Genomic DNA, 26820 nt, shown 5'->3' on the forward strand with positions numbered 1-26820 from the left:
CTAACAAGATTAAAGAATATCTAAAATTGGAGCTTTTACATTAATTAAAAATAAATAAATTAGAAGCCTAATTATCATCAAATATAAGGTAAATTTTTTTGTAAAAGCTACTCTAGAACCCAAACACATGAATTAAATTGGGAAATTTGCACTCACACCCACTTTCTCCAAAATTATTCACCACTACACCTACTTTCTACTACTCATATACTTTTCTCAAGTTTAATTACATATTACTCTTCACTCCTTCTAACCCTTTATATATTCTCTCTCTCTCCGCGCATCAACGAAAGATCTGCAGAAAGTTAATAAAGAAGCCGATGACAAGAACCATTCTGACAAGAGCAGAGATCCAAAGTAAGAGAAATCTTCAGATCATGTGAAATTTGATATGAGTTTTTTAGTTTGATTGTCATTTTACTGATTGTTTGTTGTCTTGTGAGTTTTTAAACTTAAATTTCAATCCCATCAGAATAATTGAGTTTTGGGTTTACATGATTAATCGACTTTGATTCTTGGAATTTCCAGAATTATATGCTTATTTAAAAGATTAGATGTACTTAATTGTGATATTGAATTTTTTTTGTTCAAAATGTCAAAATAACGAAAGCAAAGCATAATAAACATAGCATTATAAAAACAGAGCATTACAAACACATAACAATGAAAGCTAAAACAAATACAAAACAAGTTCGACCATTACATGCTTGGGAGAGTTATTAAACTTAAACGAATTGGTGCATATCACAGATGGTAAACTTCAAAGCAATATGCAAATGGAGCGATTCATGTTCTTAAAACAGCAAAACAAAAGTTGTATTCAATTTTCTTGATTTAGTTATTTATTTCTCCCCACAATAACAATACTATACCTACCGAATATGAATGAAAAAAACACCAATGGTATCCATGCTACCATATACACATGGTTATCATTTGTAGCGATCAAACTAAACTAAATGATATCATAGCAGAAGAAAGCATGTGCTCATGTCCAACAAACATATGTCGACAAATTAGGGTTAATGAATATGTGGTCAAAGTTAAGTGGATGTGCTTGGATGGAAATCATGAATCTTAATGTATGAATATACTTTGTTATTGTCGCACTTCCAAACTGGTGGTGGAAAAGAGACTAACCTTGGAAAATTTTACTTTGTTTTGAATAAATCCATGGAGACCTATCCATAATTTATTTATCCACTAAACTTTATTTATTTTTCTTTTCAAGTTAAGTTCCGTAACTAATTATCATAAGCTCTTTTTTTATATTATTTGAGTTTTGGGTAACACATGAACCTTGCAAAGAGATCATAACATAACATAATACTGCAATTGATTAACCACTTATCATTGAACATTGTTCAATGACAAATGGATACTGTATAATCTAAAAATTCAAAAAAAAAATAGCAATATCTATCTTAAAATGTAAAAAATATATAATCATAACATATTATATATAAATAAATAGATAATTTGTTTTATGATAACCATTTAAAGTGTTAACAATAATAAAAAGAGAAAAAGAAAAAGTAAAAGAGAGAAAGAGGAGAGGGGCAATTTTGCCATAAATAAAGACACCTAAAACAAAAAAACTTGAAAAAGTATAGAAAGAGTAGAAAGTAGGTGAAAGTGAAAGAAAATTGAGGTAAAGTAGATGTGGGTGCAAATCTCCCAATTAAATTTAATCGATACACATGTTCATCCATAAATACCGCCAAGGCTTCAACCAATTATTTTCTATAACTTACATGAGTTGTTTCTTCATCCCAACTCAGTTTTAAGGTGCAATTTCTCCTAATTTCTGTCAAAGAAGAAGCACCCGACCGACTACACCTTTATATTAGCCAACCTTTTTCTCATACCAATCTGTCACGCCTTGTTCTCTCTTGAAAGACTAAGTAACAAACTTCTAAATTGTAACAGAGGAAATACTTCTTTCTATACAACCCACTATTTCCAAATTAATTTTCCAAATATCTCCATGACTCATTTTCTAATGTTTATCTTCTCGAAAGCATCTTCCTAGATTTCTTTAAGTTGCACACACAAACTCATCCTGATTTATTGAGGAATACTCGTATGTAGTCACGTCGATTTTAGACCATGTTCTAACATGTTATGTTCCCACATATTCATTCCATCAGCTAAATGTATACTTTATAAATTCCCCAAATTAAAGTCATCATAAATTATCTTCAATTCTTCATATGTTATGTTGTTTTTATAGTTAGTTAGAAAATGTTCTTCAGTAAATATGTAAAGTTAGATGATGTATGCACAACATAACCAAATATATCTACCTACTAAAATTATAATAATATAGAAATAAATATGTTGCAAAGTGGATTTGTGTCCAAGATATCAAAATTTATACTCGATAATTATCAAGACCAATCTTTAAATACTGTACCGGGTCATATATCTTTGAATTTGCAAAGTGATTAAAATTGGAATAAATAAAAAAAATAACTATGAAAAAATTTAGGCAGAGTCTGTTTATGTATCCCTAATTTTTGTGGAACATGAAAAAACCCCCAAAAACCTAATTTCTTAGGAGCAAAAAAAGATGTATTATTTTTCGTTATGTTTTTATTCATTTTTTTTTTTTTGCCTATAATTATTAACATCTGTTATTAAAATAAAATATATATATAGCAAGTGGTTGTCATAAGTCGACTGTGCATCAATTTCAATTATACAAAAATTAAAAAGAAAAAAATTTGTTGGAATAAAAAAGAAATCTAAGTTAGAAAAGGTATAATGGAAAAAAGGAAAAGACAATACCTAAGGAATATCCAAATCTTCAAATCCCAAAAGGGACAGGATTTATTTCAACCGACTCCTTGGACGACCTTGTCTCTATATAAGAACTCGTAGCCCCCTTCTCAACCTCTCACCAAACAAACTCATTACGTACTTCCATATCTCTCTTAAACTTTGTTTCTCTCATTCCAAAGTTAAGAACCAGAAATACGATCATGGCTTTGATTAAAAACAACGTGCTTTTCACATCTTTGTTGATTCTTGTAGCTCTTTTTGGAGTTACTGTTGGAGGAACCGTTCACAAGGTAGGCGACTCGAAGGGATGGACTATGATGGGAGATTACGAGACTTGGGCTTCTTCAAGAACTTTTCAAGTGGGAGATACTTTGGTGTTCGCATACAACAACAATTTCCACGACGTCACTGAAGTTACTCACAATGATTTCGAGAAGTGTGAATCGTCTAAACCGCTTATGAAATACACAAGTGGATCCGACTCAATCAGTCTAACCAAACCGGGACTCCAACAGTTCATATGCGGAGTTCCTGGCCACTGCACGTCGGGACAGAAACTTCAAATTCACGTTTTACCAGCCTCGTTGGGTCCCGTGGCTGCTCCGGTTCCTAGACCGGTCCGATCACCGAGCTCTTCCTCGTCTCCTTCACCAGCCAACGCTCCACAGTATCAGCATCAGATGGCTCCATCACCTCTTCAAAGCGGTGCCTCGAAGTCAGCTTCTCGGATCGGCTTTAGCTTGCTGGCCTTGATCTTAGCATTCTAGTCTTTTATCATTACATCTCTGTTTTTTTAGCGAGTGTCAACGTTCGTTTAATTGTTAAACAGTGAGACAACAGATTCTTTTAGTTTTTTTTTTTTTTTTGCATTACTATAATGAGTTAGGTTTTGCTTCCTTGTAATATTTAGTTTATTCATTAATGCAATACTTCTTTTAATAAAGAATATCAAGGATGCAATATATAGTATCACCAGACTGACACCAATTCACCACCATAANTTTTTTTTTTTTTTTTTTTTGATATAAATCTATATATACAACAAATACAAATCTTCTAAATTGCTGTACCATCCAAATTTGAATTTTCAATGAATTAAAATTGAAACAAAGGATATATATATGACATTCAAGCAGATGTGAGTTAGCTATATAATTAATTATGGACTAAAGATGTATCTATGAGCTTCCCTCTGTCAGCTCTGTCTTTCGTTATAGCTTTCAACTTTCAAGCGTACATCAAAGTGAACTTACCAGCAATAACTTTTCCTTTCAAACGTCCCCATAGGAAAATTCAGCCAACTGAAGGCAGCAAAATATTAATTAAACACACATATAACAGTTTTAAGAGAGACTTTTTTTAGCTTCAACTATGTGCTAAAGAGGTGTAATTATGGACTTGATTAGGGATTTTTATAGTTCCAACATGCACACGTTACTTACATTATTACATTACATCCTCTTATCTATACACTACAAGGCTACAAGCCCTTCTAGTATCTCAAACGTTTGCATATATCTCGAAAAAGACATCTCGCTTAACCTTAAAACTTCTCTTTTCTGTTTCTATCCCCTCCACTCTTGTCTTCTCTCGAAAAGAAATGGTAAATAGTAAGAAGAAAGTTGTAACTAAAACCCCTCCATCTCTCGCAGTTGTCAAAAAAAAGTCCCGAGGAAACAAAGATGGTGTTCCTGTTGAAGCACCGATTGTGACTTCGTATAATGATCGGATCAGGCCGTTGCTTGACACTGTGGACACACTGAGGAATCTGAATGTGATGAAAGAAGGGATACATCTTCCCACCATTGTCGTGGTTGGAGACCAGTCCTCAGGGAAGTCAAGTGTTCTTGAGTCCTTGGCAGGTATCAGTTTGCCTCGCGGGCAAGGAATCTGCACTCGGGTTCCTCTCGTCATGAGGCTTCAGCGAAACTCTAGCCCTGAACCTGAGATCTGGCTGGAGTACAGGGACAAAGTGGTTCCTACGGACGAGGAAAACATTGCTGAAGCTATTCGTGCTGCAACAAATGTGATTGATGGTAGGTTCTCTCTCCCTCTCTCTGTTAAGTGTGTTTTTGCTGCAAACCTGCAAGAGAGATGACTGAGAATGAGAGGTTTATCTGAAAGACTGAAACTTGAAAGCTTGAAAGGAGTTATTTATGTACTTGTCATAGAAAAACCTGAAATTAGATGCGTATATATATATATTCCTAATTTGGTCTTTACTCATCCATTTTTTTAAGCTGCTTAAACTAGTTTTGCTATATGATGGAACTTTTACAGTGTTATTATATGTCAGAGAGGCTAACAAGTACTGACTATGATTATTGATTGAGTACTACAAATATACCTGTGCCGCAGGATCTGGTAAAGGAGTCTCAGATGCTCCCTTGACCCTTCATGTAAGGAAGGCTGGTGTACCAGATCTTACCATGGTCGATCTTCCCGGGATAACTCGAGTTCCAGTGAATGGACAGCCGGAAAATATTTATGAGCAGATTTCTGGGATGATTATGAAGTACATCGAGCCACAAGAATCGATAATCCTCAACGTTCTGTCAGCTACGGTCGACTTCACCACCTGCGAATCCATCCGCATGTCTAGAAAAGTTGACAAAACCGGCCAACGGACTCTGGCTGTTGTCACAAAGGCAGACATTGCTCCAGAAGGTCTCCTACAGAAAGTAACAGCGGATGATGTGAGTATTGTACTTGGTTATGTCTGCGTCAGAAACCGCGTAGGAGACGAGACATATGAAGAAGCAAGGATACAAGAAGAGTTACTTTTCAAGACTCATCCACTACTAAGCCTGATCGATGAAGACATTGTGGGCATCCCAGTGTTAGCTCAGAAGCTAATGCTTATCCAAGCAAGCATGATTGCCAGATGTTTGCCTGAAATTGTACGCAAGATCAACCAGAAGCTAGAAACTGCTGTCCTTGAGTTGAATCTCTATTGAGAATTCTCGTCCAAGGAGACTTCTCTGAATACCCAGATGATCAAAACATGCACTGTACTGCTCGCTTGGCTGATATGTTGAGCCAATTCTCAGATGATCTACAAGCAAAACCCAAGGACGCAACCGAGTTCTTGATGGATGAAATCAAGATCCTTGACGAATGCAAATGCGTTGGACTACCAAATTTCATCCCTAGATCAGCCTTCTTGGCTATACTCTCACAACATGTACATGACAAGCCAGTAGAGTTCATCAAGAAGATATGGAACTACATTGAAGACGTTATCTCATCAGTCATTACTAAACATTCTGAAAACTTCCCACAGATTCAATCTTCAATCAAACGAGCAGGTCGGAATCTAATCTCCAAGATCAAAGAACAATCAGTAAACAGAGTAATCGAAATCGTCGAGATGGAGAAACTCACAGACTACACATGTAACCCTGACTACATGACTTGTTTGACTCAGAAGACAAACCAACAAGAGAGCTTCGTCTATGCTGTATTGAAGGATGGGAACAAACCTGAATACTTCTCTGTGACTGGATTCGGGAATTTGAAGATCTCGCATCTGCGAAAGTATCACGCTCATCTGCTGCATCCGGCTTTCGATATGAAGATGAGGATCACATCGTACTGGACCATCGTGTTGCGGAGGATAGTGGACAACCTTGCGCTGTATCTTCAGCTATCTGTGAAGCATCTCGTGAACGGTCAGTTTCAAAAGGAGATTGTGGCGGAAATGGTGGATGCGAAAGCTGGTGGAGGAGTTGAGAGGATGATGGAGGAGTCTCCGTTGGTGGCGAGCAAGAGGGAGAAGCTGAAGAACAGTATCAAGCTACTGAAAGAGTCTAAGGATGCTGTGGCCGCCATTGTTGATCAGAATTGAGGATCGATTGTTTCTTTCGATCCGAGCTTTGGTGAAGATCGGGTCGGGTTATGGAGATCGTTGATTGGTTTGCTTCGATTAAGTCGGGTTGGGTTTTTTAGGGCCTATTATGGGTTTTATTTTGTGGAGTTGGGCCTTTTGTGTTTCTTTTAACTTTCAGATTTTAAAGTTTATGTTTTTAACTTTTTTTTTTTTAGGTATGGTAACCGATTGATTAAGCTATTAAATTAATTACTTGAATTACTGACAAAGACGATCTTCTTCATTAAACTAGTGTCCACAAATCCTATCTCAATCACTAATCATCAGAAGCTGATTAGAAGCGATAAACTGGCTGCAAAAAAGCCTACTAAACTTATATAAAAAAAAACATTTGTGACGTTTGCCTATTTCAAAACGCATGAGAGATTTATGTGGAGAACAGTTAGGAGTTTGATGCTTAGTTAGTTCTATGAAACCTGTAAAGCACAAATACATTTAGAATCTTGACATCATATTCTAAACCAAGCTAGGATAATGTTATTAATTCACTCGCTATGCATAGTTAAATAAAACAAGAGAGTAGAGAGTAGACAACTTTCTACTTTAACATTAATGGGAACACTTATTCCAAGAAATTATGTTCTGAACGTTGTCTACATAACTTAAATCATCTGCTACAAGTCTACAACACCATTCGAAATTACCAAGTGTTGAGCCCGAGAAACGAAATCTATCAAGTATATTTATGAGCTTCCCTTTGTTAGCTTAGCCACGCCTTTAGTCATCATAATTCCAAAGGTGTTCATACAAAAATTCCAAACGTCAACACCGGAGAATTTAGCCAATTGGAGCCACTAAAATATTCAAATACACATATAATGAAGGATTTAATAGACTTTTTAGCTTCAGCTATGAGCTAATATAGGTGCAATTACCGACTTAATTAGCTTTTTTCAATTCCAACATCAACATGCACGCTAGTTGCATCATTTCATGCAATTTACTTCTTTCGTACTTACGTATATTCCTCTTATACTCAAGTCCTAATCTCTCTATATATATCTTTGCATATCTCTAAGTCAATTCTCAGTTTCTCACTTACCCTTAACTAAAGCTTCTCTTTTCTGTCTCTTATCACTTCTACTCTTTTCTTGTCTCAAGAATCAAAATAGGAGGTAGAAAGAAGCACGTTGTCACTAGAACCGCTCCTTCTCTTGCAATTGTTGAAACTAATTCTCATGACAACAAAGCTCTGGTTCCCATTGAAGCACCGATTGTTTCTTCTTACAACGACCGGATCAGGCCGTTGCTTGACACTGTCGACAGGCTAAGGAACCTGAATGTGATGCGAGAAGGGATCCAGCTTCCAACCATTGTCGTGGTTGGTGACCAATCTTCCGGGAAGTCCAGTGTTCTTGAATCCTTGGCAGGTATCAGTTTGCCTCGTGGACAAGGCATCTGCACTAGGGTTCCTCTTGTCATGAGACTTCAGCGAAGCTCTAGCCCTGAAACAGAGATTTGGCTTGAGTATAGTGACAAAGTTGTTCCTACGGACGAGGGACATATCACTGAAGCTATTTGTGCTGCAACAGATGTGATTGCTGGTAATTTCTCTTTTTCCTCCCTCTTTCTCCCTTTCTCTCTCTCACTGTTAAGTGTACTTTGCTGCAAACTTGCTAGAGAGATTACCTAGAATGCGACCTTTAATCTAAAACATGGATGCTAGAAATAAGATATTTACATTACTTACCTTAGAAGCTGCTTTTATAAATGTACTACAAGTGGTATTTGATTCTGGAACTCCTAGCTGGGTCTTTAATGTTCTGTTTTTTTTTTTTCACGTTCTTAATTATACTAGTTTGCTCTATGTTGAAATGTCAGTGTTACCTACTTACCATAGAAGTCCTTAAATTTAGATGTCAACATAAAACTGAGTACAAGCTAGTGACTAGAGGTGTTATAAATATGATTCTGGAACTCCTAGTTTGGTCTTTACTGATATGATATTTTTACTGCTCTTTACATTAGTTTTGCTATATGATAGAACTTTATAGTTTATGTGTTTGAGGCTAACCAGTTTTGACTACCTGTGATGTAGGATCTGGCAAAGGGGTCTCAGACGCTCCATTGACCCTCCATGTCAAAAAAGCTGGTGTTCCAGATCTTACCATGGTCGATCTTCCCGGTATAACTAGAGTTCCAGTGAATGGCCAGCCTGAACATTTATGAGCAGATCTCTGGGATGATCATGAAGTACATTGAGCCACAAGAATCAATAATCCTGAACGTTCTGTCAGCTACCGTCGACTTCACCACCTGCGAATCAATTCGCATGTCAAGACAAGTTGACAAAACCGGTGAACGTACTCTGGCTGTCGTGACAAAGGCTGACATGGCTCCTGAGGGTCTCTTGCAGAAAGTAACTGCAGATGATGTGAGCATTGGATTAGGCTATGTCTGTGTCAGAAACCACATAGGAGAAGAGACGTATGAAAAAGCTAGGTTGCAAGAGGAGTTTCTTTTCAGGACTCATCCAATGCTAAGCCTGATCGATGATGACATTGTAGGCATCCCTGTTCTAGCTCAGAAGCTAATGCTAATCCAAGCTACTATGATTTCTCGTTGTTTGCCTGAGATTGTACGCAAGATCAATCACAAGATGGAGACCGCTGTCCTGGAGTTGAACAAGCTACCAATGGTAATGGCTTCTACTGGAGAAGCATTGATGGCATTGATGGACATCATTGGTTCTGTCAAGGAGTCTCTGCTAAGAATCCTCGTCCAAGGAGATTTCTCTGAGTTCCCAGATGATCAGAACATGCACTGTACGGCTCGCTTGGCTGATATGTTAAGCCAATTCTCAGACAATCTGCAAGCGAAACCCAAGGATGTGACTGAGTTCTTGATGGATGAAATCAAGATTCTTGACGAATGCAAGTGTGTTGGACTGCCCAATTTCATCCCCAGGTCAGCCTTCTTGGCAATCCTGTCACAACATGTTGATAACGTACATGACAAGCCAGTCGAGTTCATCAAGAAGATATGGGACTACGTTGAAGTTGTTCTCTCATCCGTGATTGCCAAGTATTCTGAAAACTTTCCCCAGATTCAGTCTTCTATCAAACGAGCCGGTCGAAACCTAATTACCAAGATCAAGGAACAATCAGTGGAGCGAGTGATGGAGATCGTTGAGATGGAGAGGCTGACGGATTACACATGCAATCCTGAGTACATGACGTCTTGGACGGAGAAGACTAGTGAACAAAAAGACTTCATAAATGCTGTTTTGAACGATGATTTCAACAAACCTGAATACTTCTCCTTCAATGAATTCGGGACTGTGAAGATTTCGCATCTAGAAAAGTATCACACTCATTTGCTGCAACAAGCGTTCGACATGAAGATGAGGATCACATCGTACTGGACGATCGTTCTGCGGAGGATCGTGGACAACCTTGCTCTGTACCTTCAGCTATCTGTTAAGTATCTGGTCAACAGTCATTTTCAGAAAGAGATCGTGGCGGAAATGGTGGATCCAAGAGCTGGAGGAGGAGTTGAGAGGATGCTAGAGGAGTCCCCGTCGGTGGCGAGCAAGAGGGAGAAGCTGAAGAACAGTATCAAGCTGTTGAAGGAGTCGAAGGATGCTGTGGCTGCCATTGTTGATCAGAACTCTGGGTATGGAGATCGTTAAGCGATTGCTTCTTTCACAAGCTTCTGGTGAAGTCGGCGGGTCTGGTTATTGGGGATCGTTGATTGATTTGCTTCGGTTTAGTCGGGTCGGGTTTTTAGGGCTCTCTGATGGGTGGTTTTTTTTTTTGGAGTTGGGCCTTTTATTGTCGTAACGTTTTAAGCTATTATTAAGCTTAAACGTAATGTGGTCTTTTTACCGATTGGAATGAATTCTTCTAGTTTTATGTTTTATGAATTTTATTGCAGAATTTAATTTCATCAACCTTATTTTTTGTTTTTAAACAAAAATTTTCGTCAACCTTAAAGACTAAAAAATATAGTGAATTTGTTATTCTAATATGATCTAGGATAATTATATTAGTTTATGAATATGTTTTCATCTTGGTTCCGATTATTCCATATACTTCAAAAAAGCATTAGATTATTTTCAATTCAGTTGTTAAGTCCCAAAGAAACATATTTTGAGACTTGAAAATCAACAGTTACCAAAATTCAGATTCCAATGTCTTAACCACTAAACTAGACCATAGAACGCTTTGGCACAGATTCACCCATTTCCTGTATTTATCTCCAATAAAATAAAAAAGAAGTTTACTTAGTAGACTAGGAAATGTCGAATAAAGTCAATAACTTCGTATGATGGGTTTGCTCGGTAGAGGAAAAGAAAAATAAAGAGCAAGTCCGTACATAAGTAAAGTAAAGTTACAAGAGCTTCATTGGCCTTGTGAGCATAATCAAAAAGAAATCAGTATCATTCACAAAAGTGGAAAACATAAAAAAAAAAAAAAATATATATATATATATATATATATGTGAAGTGTGAACTCACCATTATTACCCCTTATTAGAAAAACGCGTTCATTCACAAAAGTGGATTACAATATCGATTACAACCTTCTTTCTAATTTTTACTAGTAAAAACTTTTAAACTTTTACTGTTTTGTATTACCGAATGGGATGAACAGTTGTTAAAGAAAGATAGAGATAAAATAACACATGTGAATAATGTATATTATTAGTATTTTACATTTGTTCTAAAATCTAGGAGCAACTTTCAAAATACGTTGCAAAAGCTAAAACACCAAATGTCTTGTATCAGGAACAGCTTTTCAAACTTTTTCTTCACAAAAGTTAAAACACCCAAGGGCATCCACTCTATATATGTCACCACCTACAAGAGCTTAACTCACTAAAAACCTCAAGTCTTTTTCTTTTTCTTACTTTCTCTGTCTCTGGTTTTCTTCTAAATCTTTAGCAAAAATGGGAGGTAGTAAGATGCCGAATGTTTATGAAATTAATGTGGAAGGTGGGATGTCTTCACTTTCAATAGCCAACACAAATCTCCACGAGCATGTCCCTAATGAAGCACCAATTGTGTCATCTTACAATGACCGCATCAGACCGTTGCTTGACACCGTAGACAGGCTAAGAAACCTGAATGTGATGAAAGAAGGGATCCAGCTTCCTACCATTGTTGTGGTTGGAGACCAGTCTTCAGGGAAGTCAAGTGTTCTTGAGTCCTTAGCCGGAATCAGTTTGCCTCGTGGGCAAGGAATCTGCACTAGGGTTCCTCTTGTGATGAGACTCCAAAGAAGTACTAGTCCTGAACCTGAGATATGGCTTGAGTTCAATGACAAAAGAGTTGATACTGACGAGGAGCATATCGCTGAAGCTATTAGCATCACAACTGAGGCAATTGCTGGTAACTTCTGAATTTTTATCAAAGTATTAAAGTTAGTCTCCTCCCACATAGAAAGCCTAACATGAAACTAGGTATATTAGAGCATATGTGTTATTCAAGGAATCTGAATTTTCATACTGCAATTTAACTATAGCATATTTGTGACTAATAAATGGATTATTTCTCTATATCACAGTGTTAAAAAAGTATGTTATATGATATAAATCTGCAAGAGATTCTTAAAATTAGTCTCACTCACACTTAGAAAACTAAGTATACTTGAGCATATACATGTGTTATTAGTAATCTGAATGTATTGCTGGAAACTTGTAACTAATGTTGCAGGATCTGGTAAAGGGGTTTCAGACACTCCCTTAACCCTCCATGTGAAGAAGGCTGGTGTTCCTGATCTTACAATGGTTGATCTCCCTGGGATAACTCGAGTTCCGGTTAACGGACAGCCAGAAAACATCTACGAACAAATCTCCGGGATGATTATGAAGTACATCGAGCCACAAGAATCCATCATCCTCAATGTTCTGTCAGCTACAGTAGACTTCACCACCTGTGAATCCATCCGTATGTCTCGACAAGTTGACAAAACAGGGGAACGGACTCTGGCTGTCGTGACAAAAGCCGACATGGCTCCTGAAGGTCTTCTAGAGAAAGTAATGGCAGACGATGTGAGTATCGGGCTAGGTTATGTCTGTGTAAGGAACCGTGTAGGTGACGAGACATATCAAGAAGCTAGGATGCAAGAAGAAATACTTTTCAAGACTCATCCATTGCTTTCTATGATTGACCATGACATTGTTGGCATCCCGGTTTTAGCTAAAAAATTGATGCAGATACAAGGAACAATGATTTCACGTTGCTTGCCTGATATAGTACAGAAGATCAAAGAGAAGATGGAAGTAAGTTACTTTGAGTTGAATAAGCTGCCAATGGTAATGACTTCAACACAAGAAGCTTTGATGACTTTCATGAACATCATTGGTTCTGCCAAGGAGTGTCTCCAAAGGATTCTTGTACAAGGAGACTTCATTGACTATCAAGATGATCAAACCATGCACTCTACAGCTCGTTTAGCTGACATGTTGGGCCAATTCTCAAACAATCTACATGCACAGCCAGTGATAGAGGAGTTCTTGATGGATGAGATCAAAGTTTTAGAAGAGTGCAAGACTATCGGATTGCCTAATTTCATCCCAAGATCTGCCTTCTTAGCTATCCTTTCACAACGTATTGATGCAATTCATACGAAGCCGGTCGAGTTCATCACAGAAACATGGGACTACATTGAAGGTGTTCTGTTATCTGTTCTTACCAAATACTCTGAAAATTTCCCACAAATCCAATCTTCAATCAAACGAGCCGGCCGGAATCTAATCACCAAGATCAAGGAACAATCAGTGAACCGTGTGATTGAGATCGTTGAAATGGAGAAACAGACGGATTACACATGTAACCCTGAGTACATGACAGCTTACACCCAGAAGATTGCTGCACAAGAAAACTTTATTTATACCGTAGTAAACAATTATTCGAATGTTCACTCATTAACTGCATATGGTTTTGGGGAGGTTACGGTTTCGCATCTTCGGACATATGACGCACAGTTGCTTAGGCAAGCGTTCGACATGAAGGTTAGAATCACAGCCTACTGGACGATCGTTGTAAGAAGGATTGTGGATAACCTTGCTCTCTACCTTCAGTTTTCTGTGAAGAATCTTGTGAACAACCAGTTTCATAAGGAGATCGTTGCGGATTTGGTGAGTCCTGGTGGTGGAGGAGAAGTTGAGAAGATGCTGGAGGAGTCTCCGTCGATGACGAGCAAGAGGGAGAAGCTTAAGAACAGTATTAAGGTCTTGAAAGAGTCCAAGGAAGCAGTTGCTACCATTGCTGATCAGAATTCTGGGTAGAGAGATTGTTAAGCGATTGCTTCTTGGTGAAGAAATATCGTGTTTTTAGGGTTTTCTAATTTTTTTTTTCAAAGTTTGAGACTTCGGTTATCTCTCTGTTATGTTTTAAAACTGTTTTTTTTCTTCTCTACGCTTAACGTCGTTATGCGGTGGTCTTGAATTAATGATCTTATAAAATAAATAAATTATGAAAATATTTTATTGCATTAGTTAATTAAATTTAGTGAAATATTGAAAATATTACCAGATTAAATTGTTTCGAAGTGACAGCTAAAAGAATGGAAGATAGAGATAATAATTTAACATTTACTACATTAATCTCTCTTGTGCTAAAAACCATGAACAACTTTCAAACTTCTACTTCGTAAAATGTTAAAACACCAAACGTCATCACAAGCAACTCTATAAATGTAACCACCCCATCGTGAGAGTCTCTTACACCAAAAAAGAAAGTTAAATAAACCATCTTCTCTGTTTCTATCTTTTGCCTACTTCCTGGATCTCTTTTAGCAAAAATGCAAGGCAGCAAGATCCCTAATGTCGAAGCTGGGATGGCTTCTCCTTCTTTAACCAACGAGCATGAGCCGATGGCTTCTCCTTCTTTAGCCGACGAGCCCGACGAGCATGATTCCACTGATGAAGTGCCCATTGTGTCTCCCAACAACGATCATTTTCATAACATCGTAGAAGGGCTCAGCAACTTGACTCTGGGAAGAGAAGGGATCCAGCGCCCGACCATAGTCTTGGTGGGAGGCCACGGCTATGGGATGTCTAGTGTTCTCGAGTCCTTGGCAGTTTTCGTGGGAAAGGACAAAGCACTCGGGTTCCGCTGGTGGTGAAGCTTCAGAAAAGCTCCAACCCTGTCCCAGAGATATACCTTGAGTATAAAGGTAAAGTTGTTACTACAGATGAGGAACACATAGCTAATGCAATTGGCACTGCTACTGATGAAATCGCTGGTATGCTCTGCATTTATTTCTGTATAGTTCATTTAGTTACCAGTCCCTGAAGTTAAATTAGATGTGTACACATAATGAAATCTTGATAATTATGTTTAGTGTTTAATGATATTTTGTATTGCAGGATCTGGTGAACGTGTAGCAGACATTCCCTTAACTCTCCATGTGAAGACGACTGATGTTCCTGATCTTACGTTGGTTGATCTCCCTGGTTTAAGAGTTCCTGTAGATGGAATCTCTAAAAAGATTTACAATATGATTAAGAAGTTCATCAAGCCAGAGGATTCTATCATTCTTAATGTTATAACAGCCACAGATGACTTCACAACTTGTGAGTCCATACTGATTTCCAAGAAATTCGACAAAAAAGGGGAAAAGACTTTGAATGTGGTAACAAAGGCTGACATAGCTCCTGAAGGGCTGCTGGAGAAACTCATTGCGGATGATGTGAGTACCGGTTTTTGATACGTTTGTATCCGAAACCGGGTTGGTGATGAAAGCTTTGATGAAGCGCGCAAAGAAGAAGAGTTACTTTTCAGTAACAATCCATTGCTTTCCTTGATAGACAAGGATATCGTAGGCATTCCTGTTTTAGTTAAAAAGCTGAAGCAGATTCAGGAAGTGGTGATATCCCGACTAGCTGCAAAACCGCCTCTGAGGAGATCAACCCGATCAAAATTTCTAAACCCCTATTTGCGGTAGTCTTTCACATTTCCATGTTATTTGCTTGTATATGCAATTTTCTTTAATTGCCAAAATTAAGTGTTGTTTGAGTTTTATGCTCTTGACTACGTTGAAGTTGTTCTTACATTACCAAATATTAAGACAACTTCCCTCTAAATCTGCAAGACAAAGGAACAATCTGTGAACAGAGTAGTTGAGATTGTTTTGAGGTCTGGAGAAGATGAATGATTCACACATGTGTAAGTATGAAACCCAGATTGCATAACATCTTCGACTCAGAAATCAGCTTCATGACAATATATACTGCTTTGTCAGTTCTTTGTTGAACCGTATTGTTGGATATCGATTCGTTGAGGTTACCTCGCTTCGTATCTCTGTGAAGCATCTAGTAAACGATTAATCAATTTGATAAGGAGATCGTCGCGATTGCTTGGTGAAGAAAGATCGTGTTTCTAGGGTTTGTTAATGTTTATTTTTCAAAGTTGTGATCTGTTTGTTTATATGTTATGTGGTGTTTCTTGTTTAATAAACTAAATTTTATATTAATGCTTTTATAAAAATTTATAAGAGAAAAATTATTTATTATTGCATTATTGGTGAAATATTTAAGCTAAAGTTAAATTATATCTTGAAAACATAGATAATCACAAGGTAAAGGGACTAAAGTTCAAATCACAAATTTCAATCTATGAATCTATATATATGGGGGTTCAAAGTTCTTAGTGGCTAAAAAATGGTTAAACCTGGTTCTAGTCTGCCACTTTTGAACCTTGAAATAACAGTAACATAGTGAAAAATAAAACTTTTTTTTTCTTGGTCACCTGTGAAAATAAAACTAGGATACTGAAAATATTGTCTGTTCTCTTACTTTTACATAATTTCTTTCTAGCTAAGTTTACCAAAAAAAAAAAAAAATCTTTCTAGCTAATTATCATTTACCAAAAATAGCTCCCAAATTTGGTCATTCTAATTAAAAATAACTTGTAAAACCCCACTTATATATATATATATATATATATATATAGCTGCTAAGATAAAGATAGAGATAATACATGAACATGAGAATAATAGTTTAACAGTTACCCTAATACCAAGTGCTTCGTAAAAGGTTAAAATTAAATACTTAAACACCAAATGTCAACATTTACATTTATCTCTTGTAAATGAACAACTTTCAAACTTCTACTTCCTAAACGTCAAAACACCAAACGTCACACCAACGCAAGCCATTTTACTCTATAAATGCCACCACCAACAAGAGTCTCTTCACTCACCAAATACCTTTCTTCTCTGCCTCTAATCTTTTTCCTACTATCTCAGTCTCTTTTGTTTAATAAACTCAAGCAAAAATGGGAGGCAGTAAGATGCCCAATGTCGAAGACGGGATGTCTTCTCTTTCTATAGTTAACACAAATATCCACGAGCGTCTACCCATTGAAGCACCACTTGTGTCATCTTACAATGACCGTATCAGGCCATTGCTTGACACTGTCGACAAGCTGAGAAACCTGAATGTGATGAGAGAAGGGATCCAGCTTCCCACCATTGTCGTGGTTGGAGACCAGTCTTCGGGGAAGTCGAGTGTGCTTGAGTCGTTAGCAGGAATCAGTTTGCCTCGTGGACAAGGAATCTGCACTAGGGTTCCTCTTGTGATGAGACTCCAGAGTAGTCATAGTCCTGAACCTGAGATGTGGCTTGAGTTCGCTGACAAAAGAGTTGATACTGATGAGGAGCATGTTGCTGAAGCTATTAGTCTCACAACTGACGCAATTGCTGGTACGATCTCACTTTCTCTTTATCACGATGTCAAGTATGTTACATTGTATAAACCTGCAAAACATATTCTTAGAATGAGTCTCTTCAACCACTGGAAGCACAACATAAGACTCAGTATATTAAAGCCTAAATGTGTTAGCTGAGTGTAGCATGTTTGAGAATAACATATTATTGCTGTGAATTGTTGAAACGATGAGTAATCATAAATATACCTTTGTTCCAGGATCTGGTAAAGGGGTCTCAGACAATCCTCTGACCCTCCATGTGAAGAAGGCTGGTGTCCCAGATCTTACCATGGTCGACCTTCCTGGGATAACTCGAGTTCCAGTGAATGGACAGCCGGAGAATATTTACGAGCAGATCTCTGCGATGATCATGGAATACATTAAGCCAGAAGAATCGATAATCCTCAATGTTCTGTCGGCTACGGTCGACTTCACCACCTGCGAATCCATTCGCATGTCAAGACAAGTTGACAAAACCGGTGAACGAACTCTAGCTGTTGTGACAAAGGCTGATATGGCTCCTGAAGGTCTCCTACAGAAAGTAACAGCAGATGATGTGAGTATCGGTCTAGGCTACGTCTGTGTCAGAAACCGAATTGGAGAAGAGACCTACGAAGAAGCAAGGAGGGAAGAAGAGTTACTGTTTAAGACTCATCCACTGCTCTCCATGATTGATGATGAGATTGTTGGTATCCCTGTTTTAGCTAAGAAGCTAACTGAAATCCAGGCGGTAATGATCAGCCGTTGTTTACCGGGCATTGTACAAAAAATCAATGAGAAGATGGACAACAGTATCCTCGAGTTGAATAAGCTTCCAATGGTAATGACTTCTACAAGGGAAGCTTCGAGGACATTGATGAACATCATTGGTTCCACCAAGTTATCTCTCCTAAGAATCCTAGTCCAAGTCGATTTTTCTGAGTTTCCAAATGATCAAAACATGAAATCCACTGCTCGTTTGGCTGATATGTTAGGCCAACTCACAGACAATCTCCAGGCACAACAACAACCTCAGAACGTGACGGGAGAGTTCTTAATCGATGAAATCAAAGTCCTAGAAGAGTGCAAATCTATTAGACTGCCTAACTTCATCCCAATTCCTGCCTTCCTAGCTCTCCTATCACAACGAGTTGATTCAATTCAATCTAAGCCCGTTGAGTTCATCACACAGACCTGGGACTACATTGAAGGTGTTCTGTTGTCTATTCTTACCAAATACTCTGCAAACTTCCCACAGATTCAATCCTCAGTTAAAAGAGCAGGTCGTAATCTAATCACCAAGATCAAGGAACAATCAGTTAACAGAGTAATCGAAATCGTCCAGATGGAGAAACTAACCGATTACACATGTAGCCCTGAGTACATGACAGCTTGCACTCAGAAGATTGCTTCTCAAGAAACCTTCATCAATGCTGTGCTGAACAATACAGTCTGCAACTTAACTTCATCTGGATTTGGAAGTTTTCAGATTTCGCATCTAAGGAAGTATAACGTGCAATTGCTTAGGCAAGCGTTCGATATGAAGGTTAGAATCACGGCTTACTGGGCGATCGTTGTACGAAGGATTGTGGATAGCCTTGCTCTCTACCTTCAGTTCTCTGTCAAACATCTTGTGAACAGTCAGTTTCAGGATGAGATGGAGGCGGAGTTGATGAATCTCAGTGGCGGAGGAGGAGTAGTTGAGAAGATGCTGGAGGAGTCGCCGTCGGTGTCGAGCAAGAGAGAGAAGGTGGAGAAGAGTATCAAGCTTCTGAAGGAGTCTAAGGACGCTGTGGCCGCCATTGTTGATCAGAACTCTGGGTGTTGAGAAGGTCGTTGAACGATCTCTCGCTTTGGTAAAGTCGGGTCGGGTTTTATGTTGGGCCTTTTAAGAGTTGGGCTTTTGTGTTGTTTGTTGGATAATGTAACGCTAAGCTATATATAAAGCTAGAATAAAAGACTCTTAACTAATAATAAAATAACAAGTTCTCTAGTAATAGGATAAAGTATCTTTGTTGCATTGATCATTATCTTATATCAGATATCTTGAGAGTGTTCTCTTCGTACATGTTTATGCAGGCTCTATATCTATAATTCTATATCTTGAAGACAATTAGACAAATATAACCAAAGTTTATGATTGTGTACATTGGTATCTTTAGAAGAAAACTTACGTTATGTTTTGTATAATAATAGGTTGCGTTTGTTTTGCTTAAGTATTATGGATATTTTTAAGTATTCAATTCATATTAATCTACCGCACTTTATTTACCAATAGTCACGTAAAGTAATTAATAATAGTTGCAATATTAAAGTCATAATTCCAGATTTGACAGAATTAACTGCCGGAGTAAATAAATTCCACCTTCATTTCTTTTTGATGAAACTTATAACTTGAGAGTTCATTCCATACGGTAGAGACAACACAACGTTAACATAGCTTTGTTACATTATCATACAAAGAGATTAAAAACATAACATAAGCATATCCCAAAGTTCAAAAACTACAAAAGGTCCAAACCAAGCATCAAAAACCCCGACCCGACTATCTCCATACCCGACCCAACTCACCATAGCTCGACGGAAGAAAGAAGCAAATCATTGATCAACGATCTCCATAACCAGAGTTCTGGTCAACGATGGCGGCCACAGCATCCTTCGACTCCTTCAGCAGCTTGATACTGTTCTTCAGCTTCTCCCTCTTGTTCGCCACCGACGGCGATTCCTCCAGCATCCTCTCAATTCCTCCGCCGCCTCTTGTATCCACCATTTCCGCCACGATCTCCTTCTGAAACTCGCTGTTGACAAGATTCTTCACCGAGAATTGAAGATACAACGCAAGGTTATCCACGATCCTTCTTAGTACAATCGTCCAGTACGATGTGATCCTCATCTTCATATCGAAGGCCTGTTGCAGCAGATGAGCGTGATACTTACGCAGATGCGAGATCTTCACATCCCCAAATCCATGTAAAGCAAACTTCTCAGGTTTATTCTCATCGTGCATCACAGCGTCGATGAAGTTTTGCTGTGAAGTAGTCTTCTGAGTCCATGACGTCATGTAATCTGGGTTACATGTGTAATCAGTAAGCTTCTCCATCTCCACGATCTCTATTACTCTGTTCACTGAACGTTCTTTAGTCTTGCTCATTAGATTACGACCAGCTCTTTTGATGGATGATTGAATCTGTGGGAAGTTATCAGAATATGTGGCAATGACTGATGAGATGACAACTTCAATGTAGTCCCATATCTCCTTGATGAACTCAACCGGTTTGGCTTGTATACCATCAACATGTTGTGAGAGGATTGCTAAGAAAGAAGATCTTGGTATGAAATTAGGCAATCCGATACATTTGCACTCTTCCAAGATTTTGATTTCATCCATCAAGAACTCTGAAACGGCCTCAGATTGCGATTGTAGATTATCTGAGAACTTGTTTAACATTTCAGCCAGGCGGGCGGTACAATGCATGCTTTGATCATCAGGGTATTCAGAGAAGTCTCCTTGGACGAGAAATCTTAAAAGAGACTCTTTTGCTGAGCCTATGATATCCATTAGTGCCATCAATGCTTCTCCAGTAGAAGCCATTACTATGGGAAGCTTGTTAAACTCGAGGATACTGAACTCCATCTTCTCGTTGATTTTTCTTTCGATTTCAGGCAAACACCGGGAGATCATCATTCCTTGGATCTGTGTCAACTTGTGAGCTAAAACGGGGATGCCTACAATCTCCTCATCGATCATGGAAAGCATTGGATGGGTCTTGAAGAGTAACTCTTCTTGAATCCGGGCTTCTTCGTACGTCTCTTCTCCGATGCGGTTTCTTACGCAGACATAACCAAGTCCGATACTTACATCATCTGCTGTTACTTTCTGCAGGAGCCCTTCAGGAGCCATGTCTGCCTTTGTGACAACAGCCAGAGTCCTCTCACCGGTTTTGTCAACCTGCTTGGACATCCGTATTGACTCGCAAGTTGTGAAATCAACTGTCGCTGACAGGACATTGAGGATGATGGATTCTTGTGGCTCGATATACTTCATAACCATCCCGGAAATCTGTTCATAGATGTTTTCAGGCTGCCCATTCACGGGAACACGGGTTATTCCAGGGAGATCAACCATGGTGATATCTGGAACACCAGCCTTTTTCACGTGGAGCGTCAGGGGAGTGTCTGAAACACCTTTACCAGAACCTGCAACATGAGGTTACACAAGTTCTTATCAAAATCAAGAACACCACTATAACACTCAGTCCGAAGTTCCATCAAATAGCAAAGCCAAAACTAATGTAACATCATGGAAAAAAAAACAAAATCAGATCACTTAAGATCCACTAGGAGTTGCAGAATCCTATTGACACCTCTAGCACTATTATTCAGTTACATATATGCATATGTATTTTCAGGGACTTCTATGTGAGTAGCTAGCTCGTTTGAATGTCTATGTAGATAAAGGTGTTGTTTTCATTTTTAGAATCCTACTAACACCTCTAGCACTCAGTCAATTAATACATGCACATGTAGTTTCAGGGACGTCTATACAAGTAGCTAGCTCATTAGAATGTGTATATGTCAGATAAAGGTGTGGTTTCTGTTTTCAAAATCATTTAAACACCTCTAGAGTACTCAGTTGTAAATGCACATGTGCTATTTCAGGGACTTCTATACCAGTAGCTAGCTCGATTTAGATGTGGAATACATCAGATAAGTTTGCATTTTCAAAGTCTTGCAAGTTTAAACTGAACATATTAAACAGTATGGAAGGGAGAAGTCATACCAGCAATCACATCAGTTGCAGCACAAATCGCTTCAGCAATGTGTGCCTCATCAGTATGAACAGTAGCGTCATTATACTCAAGCCAGATCTCAGGGTCAGGGCTTAAACTTCGCTGAAGCCGCATCACAAGAGGAACCCTAGTGCAGATTCCTTGCCCACGAGGCAAACTGATTCCGGCCAAGGACTCAAGAACACTTGACTTACCTGAAGACTGATCTCCAACCACAACAATGGTGGGAAGCTGGATCCCTTCCCTCATCACATTCAAGTTCCGTAGTTTGTCCACAGTGTCGAGCAAGGGCCTGATCCGGTCATTGTAAGAAGATATAATCGGTGCTTCAATGGGAACAACATCTTTGTTGGCATGAGGATTCGCCTGGACAACAGGAAGAGAAGGACAGGCTCTAGTGACAACATGCTTCTTTGTACTTTTCATTCTCTTCTTTGAGAGCAGACAAGAGTGAGATAGGGAGTGCAAAAACAAGTTTAAGCGTAAGTGAGTTTTCTACTTGGAGATGTGCGAATACAGAGATAGATATTAAAAGAAGTACTCCTGTATGGAGTAAATATATAAAAGAAGTAATAATTACACCTACATAGCTCATAGGCTCATAGGCTCATTTACATTATTTTACTATTTTCAGGTATAACAGAGGAATCTATTAGATATACTGATATAGATATACTGACAGACATCTCTGGTTCAGAATTATAGCTAAACAGACTCTCTCATCAGCCTCTAATTAAATAGTTTGCAAATTTAAATATGGACTCCTACAATATTTTAAAAATTGGCCTTTGATAAATTATCCATTACAATTTCTTAATTTTGATATCATGAACGTAAGTCTAGTTACAAATATAAATTCACTATATATTTGTTTATAGATATCATCATTAGCTGTCTTTTGTAGTGCGTACAAATCAGTCTATACGTACCGTCATTTCAATCTTCTCCTAATTTCTTCTTTCAATATTCAGCCCACGAAAACGTCACCAAAAGCTGCAACATATATGTGACTGATTGATAATTATCGTTTTTGTTTATTAAAGGCTGAACTTCAATTCTAGTCTAACTACAAATCAATCGTAGAGGCTGGTTCAGTTAAATTGGAAGTGGAATGACTTTGGATGGGTTTCTAGCTGAACTAGAATTTTGTTGACTGGCTCAAATATGTGGCCCGAAGTAGTTGCAAAAGCTTTGTTCAAAATAAATAATTTTCACAAAGTTTTGGCCAATCAGGAAATTATTTTTAGCAAATCTAACCCAAAGTGATGTGTGCCAAGCATATTAAGAGCTTGAATAGGCAACGCTTGTTAAGAGAAACTTGGAATGATTCAAATATTTGTCAGAATTCTGGTTATATGGTTATGGAGAACTTTAGTGTCTCACCATGGTAACTGTCGACTGTTGAACTCTGGATTTCTCCTTACGCATTCAATCTTTTCGTTGTATTGCTGAGTTTTTATGTTGAACGTTTCCCATTTTCATAAATCACAATTTATTGTTTGGTAAACAAAACAAACAAATGAAGAGAAAAAAAGGACTCGGGTTGAAATGAGTACAGATGTTGTAATGAAAACGCTAGAAGTGAGTTTAAGGTCGCCTGGGAAATTTAGAAAAGTTTGGTGGTCGGCGTTGCATATAAGCAGTTCTTCCTTCGGTAGCTTCTTCAGTTCCATAGAATAAGAGTGTTGCATCGCCACCAAGTCCCTGCAGCAAGAAAAGTAGGTTGCTTATAAAACTGAACGGATCCATATTTGTGACTACAGTGAGTTTTTGACCTAGATTGCAAATTTGACTATAGGATCTTGTTCCTGTAAAACAGAAAGAGATTAAGCAAGTTGGTTGAAGGAGGTACCTGAAGTCCAGCATGGCCATCATCAACTGCATTGAGTGCTGCCTTAAGCACTCGGATTGCAGTTGGGCTGTTCCGTAAGATTTCTCTACACCACTTGACTGTTTCTTTCTCCAATTCGTCTAGCTGGAACAGAAAACAGATCTCAGTGAAAGAATCAAACAATTTACAAGCAAGCAAACAGAGTGATTTATTTTGTGAATCAATGACGACACTACGGGGTTACTACTAATTAACTTTACCGGAACAACTGTATTGATAAGTCCCATTTTCTCCGCTTCAGAAGCTGTGTAGAACCTTGTCATGAACCACATTTCTCGAGCCTTTTTAGGACCAACCTTTTTTTTTCAAAGAGTTTGATCAGCCCATTTTTGTTATTTTAGATGTTGCATCACATTATTTGTCAGTTATATCGAGCAATTACCAGACGAGACATGATGGAACTTCCATAACCAGCATCAAAACTTCCAACCTGAAGACATAAAATTGGTCCACATAATCAATGGAGATAAGTAAAAACTCTAGCTCTTACTTCACTGACACATTCGAAACTGAAACAGAGGTCCGAGGGAGAACCTTAGGACCCGTTTGACCAAAAATAGCATTATCAGCTGCAATGGTAAGATCGCAAACCATGTGCAAGATATGTCCTCCTCCAACAGCATAACCAGCAACCTGACTCATTCAAAAAGCATACAGATCAGCCACAAGAAATGTTCTCTGCCTATGGGCACAGATGCACACTAACAGAGCTAGTCAACATTGCGATAACTGGCTTTGGTGCTTACCATTGCGATAACTGGCTTTGGCAATCTGCGGATTTGAATCTGAGTATGAAAGGAAGAAGGAAGATGGAAAATACATTAATCCAGTAGGATGACGAAACCCTAATTTTTTAATGGTTTTGTAGATCAAGGACATACCTGAAGATCAAGAACATTAAGGCGGCCAACATCACTGGGATCAGCATAACCGTCTGGTGTTCTCAACGCCTGATCACCACCACTGCAAAATGCTTTTGTTCCCTAAACCATCAATATTACTATTCAGAACAATAGTTTCAGAAACAAGTGTCAAAAACAGATGAACACTATTGAGCTCAGTGTCATCAACTCCAAAGTAAGATCTAACCTTGACACTACTGAGACTCAAAACAAAGCTAATAGCTAGACACTGACTTTGTAACATACCGTTCACGGATCAACTTCGATAAGGTTCAGTATCATTTTTTCATAACATTTAAATAGCAGATATCAACTCAAATGTTAACCACTATCACAAAGAAACACAAAATATAAAGTATTTTTACCTTGCCGGTGAGTATGATGACTCCTATAGAACTGTCATCTCTAGCATCATTAAACGCACGCATAAGCTCCTTCACAGTTTGAGGCCGAAACGCGTTCCTTCTCTCTGGCCTGTTTATAGTAATCTACATAAACCCACAAAAAAACAAAAGAACGATACAATTCAAAACCACATCCACCAAAAACATAACTCCGTTATCAAACACTAGACAAGCACAAACCTTTGCGATGCCTTCATCAAGGGCTTTCTCATAAATAACGTCAATAAACTCTTTATGATCTGCCCCGTCACCAAAGAATTCAGCTTTTTTCCAAACGACTTCATGGGTCGGAACTTCACCGTGAACCTTATGGAAACTATCATTCATCGACGAAGCAATACAAGGTTCCACTGAGTCAACGCGAGCTGAGCTCAATCCGATAGGACTGAGATGATTGGTGACGACGGACATCCGCCGGCTCGCAGCGCCGAGCTCCTTCGAATCCGCCATTAGAGAGGAAGAAGCGAGATAGAGAAAGATGATAACGATGATGATAATGACCAGTGATTATATAACATGGACTTTGACAACAATGCATTTTATAATTAAGAGAAAGAAAAAAAAACAATTCTTTTTCAAAAAAAGGTTGAAACTTTGAAGAATCAGAGGAAGTGGACAGAATTGCTTCGCGCCTCTGTTTCTTTCTATATAAAAAAACGTTCTTGACGATGAGATAAGATAAGGCAAAACGCAGATAAAACGTGCGTTTCACTTTCACACTTGGACATGTATTAGACTTCTTCATTATTGTATTGTATTGAATCCAACCTAGACGACCTTCAATAGACAAAATCTGATTCGGTATAACCCCAAAAACCTGTTTTAATGAAAAATAAAGAATCTGGAGAGAAGGATTTACACTTCAACATTAGGATGAAAAAAAGCAACAAAGAAGGAATGATTGGTGTTAGAATCTATTAACTACTAAAACTATAACTAACCGTGTCTATGAATTCTAACTCTAAAGCTACGCAAGATCCTGCTGTGTTCTTTATAAGCCAATACAAGGAGTGATCTGTGCTACCCACTTATCATATCATCTCTGACTTATCGCTTCCGTTTCTGACTCCTTTTCTTTGTAAAGGCAGCAATAGAAGCAGGAATGCCTACGGTTGTTCTGCCTTTCTTACAACCCCATTTCACTGGCAGAGCATTGACTATATTGCTGATATCATTTGTTCCGCTTAATTGCACCAACTGCTTCATCTGTTCAAGCATCTGCAGCGTCAATGCCATTGAGAGATCCAAGGCTATTGAGTCATCCATAGGTGTCATCTTTATGTTTCTTATTTTTTCTTTTAAGGACCGCAAGGACATTGAGTCACCATAGCCTTCACGGTTTTCGCAAATTGTGTTTACCTTTATGATGTGTTTGCACAAGTTCCCTTGTAAAGACCAAGCGCAATCACAAAAGGCAAACTCTGAACCTGGATTCCACACAACTCGTGTTACATCGCTATCTCTCTGAGACTGAACCTTTGCAACAAGGATGTTGTTTTCATCTAGTGTAACAGCAGAGTCTGG

At 38.3% G+C, this 26820-nt stretch overlaps 8 protein-coding genes, 1 long non-coding RNA gene and 2 pseudogenes across 11 annotated transcripts in view; 8 read left to right on the plus strand and 3 right to left on the minus strand.

Moving 5' to 3' along the window:
- LOC104705141 (mavicyanin-like) lies at nucleotides 2985–3551 on the plus strand. The gene has a single exon (XM_010421124.1). The coding sequence runs from the start codon at nucleotides 2985–2987 to the stop codon at nucleotides 3549–3551; it is 567 nt and encodes a 188-aa protein (XP_010419426.1).
- LOC104705142 (dynamin-related protein 4C-like) lies at nucleotides 4370–4882 on the plus strand. The gene has a single exon (XM_010421125.2). It carries the CDS (start codon nucleotides 4385–4387, stop codon nucleotides 4880–4882), a length of 498 nt encoding a protein of 165 aa, XP_010419427.1. The 5' UTR covers nucleotides 4370–4384.
- LOC104705143 lies at nucleotides 4889–6662 on the plus strand (annotated as a pseudogene).
- On the plus strand, nucleotides 7584–10304 carry LOC104705144 (annotated as a pseudogene).
- On the plus strand, nucleotides 11476–14066 carry LOC104703637 (dynamin-related protein 4C-like). The gene is made up of 2 exons (XM_010419682.2): nucleotides 11476–12005; nucleotides 12330–14066. The coding sequence occupies exons 1-2, from the start codon at nucleotides 11564–11566 to the stop codon at nucleotides 13904–13906; spliced, it is 2019 nt and encodes a 672-aa protein (XP_010417984.1). The 5' UTR covers nucleotides 11476–11563; the 3' UTR covers nucleotides 13907–14066.
- LOC104705146 (putative dynamin-related protein 4A) lies at nucleotides 14422–15330 on the plus strand. Its single transcript, XM_010421126.1, has 3 exons — nucleotides 14422–14700; nucleotides 14754–14865; nucleotides 14990–15330. The coding sequence occupies exons 1-3, from the start codon at nucleotides 14422–14424 to the stop codon at nucleotides 15328–15330; spliced, it is 732 nt and encodes a 243-aa protein (XP_010419428.1).
- On the plus strand, nucleotides 16595–19234 carry LOC104703638 (dynamin-related protein 4C-like). Its single transcript, XM_010419683.2, has 2 exons — nucleotides 16595–17325; nucleotides 17549–19234. Exons 1-2 carry the CDS (start codon nucleotides 16899–16901, stop codon nucleotides 19135–19137), a joined length of 2016 nt encoding a protein of 671 aa, XP_010417985.1. The 5' UTR covers nucleotides 16595–16898; the 3' UTR covers nucleotides 19138–19234.
- On the minus strand, nucleotides 19718–22704 carry LOC104703640 (dynamin-related protein 4C-like). Its single transcript, XM_010419684.2, has 2 exons — nucleotides 22090–22704; nucleotides 19718–21506 (listed from the first exon to the last, which is right to left on the minus strand). The coding sequence occupies exons 1-2, from the start codon at nucleotides 22523–22525 to the stop codon at nucleotides 19915–19917; spliced, it is 2028 nt and encodes a 675-aa protein (XP_010417986.1). The 5' UTR covers nucleotides 22526–22704; the 3' UTR covers nucleotides 19718–19914.
- Nucleotides 20471–21791, plus strand: LOC104703639. Its single transcript, XR_754225.2, has 3 exons — nucleotides 20471–20639; nucleotides 20763–21111; nucleotides 21193–21791. It is a non-coding gene; the product is annotated as an uncharacterized LOC104703639 (long non-coding RNA).
- Nucleotides 23575–25911, minus strand: LOC104703642 (1,4-dihydroxy-2-naphthoyl-CoA synthase, peroxisomal). The gene is made up of 9 exons (XM_010419685.2): nucleotides 25477–25911; nucleotides 25258–25380; nucleotides 24872–24973; nucleotides 24737–24775; nucleotides 24525–24623; nucleotides 24373–24420; nucleotides 24191–24286; nucleotides 23952–24074; nucleotides 23575–23803 (listed from the first exon to the last, which is right to left on the minus strand). The coding sequence occupies exons 1-9, from the start codon at nucleotides 25744–25746 to the stop codon at nucleotides 23687–23689; spliced, it is 1017 nt and encodes a 338-aa protein (XP_010417987.1). The 5' UTR covers nucleotides 25747–25911; the 3' UTR covers nucleotides 23575–23686.
- The window catches only part of LOC104703643, a 3910-nt gene continuing 3183 nt past the window's right edge, over nucleotides 26094–26820 (minus strand). The window contains exon 6 of one of the 3 annotated variants that reach the window (XM_010419686.1): nucleotides 26094–26798. In XM_010419686.1, coding sequence (XP_010417988.1) covers nucleotides 26344–26798 — 455 coding nt within the window. In that variant the 3' untranslated portion in view covers nucleotides 26094–26343. The remainder of the gene's footprint in view (nucleotides 26799–26820) is intronic. The other 2 variants (XM_010419689.1, XM_010419687.1) reach the window with 2 other exon arrangements.

This window comes from Camelina sativa, chromosome 7, assembly GCF_000633955.1.
Source record: "Camelina sativa cultivar DH55 chromosome 7, Cs, whole genome shotgun sequence".
NCBI classification, from domain to species: Eukaryota; Viridiplantae; Streptophyta; class Magnoliopsida; order Brassicales; family Brassicaceae; genus Camelina; species Camelina sativa.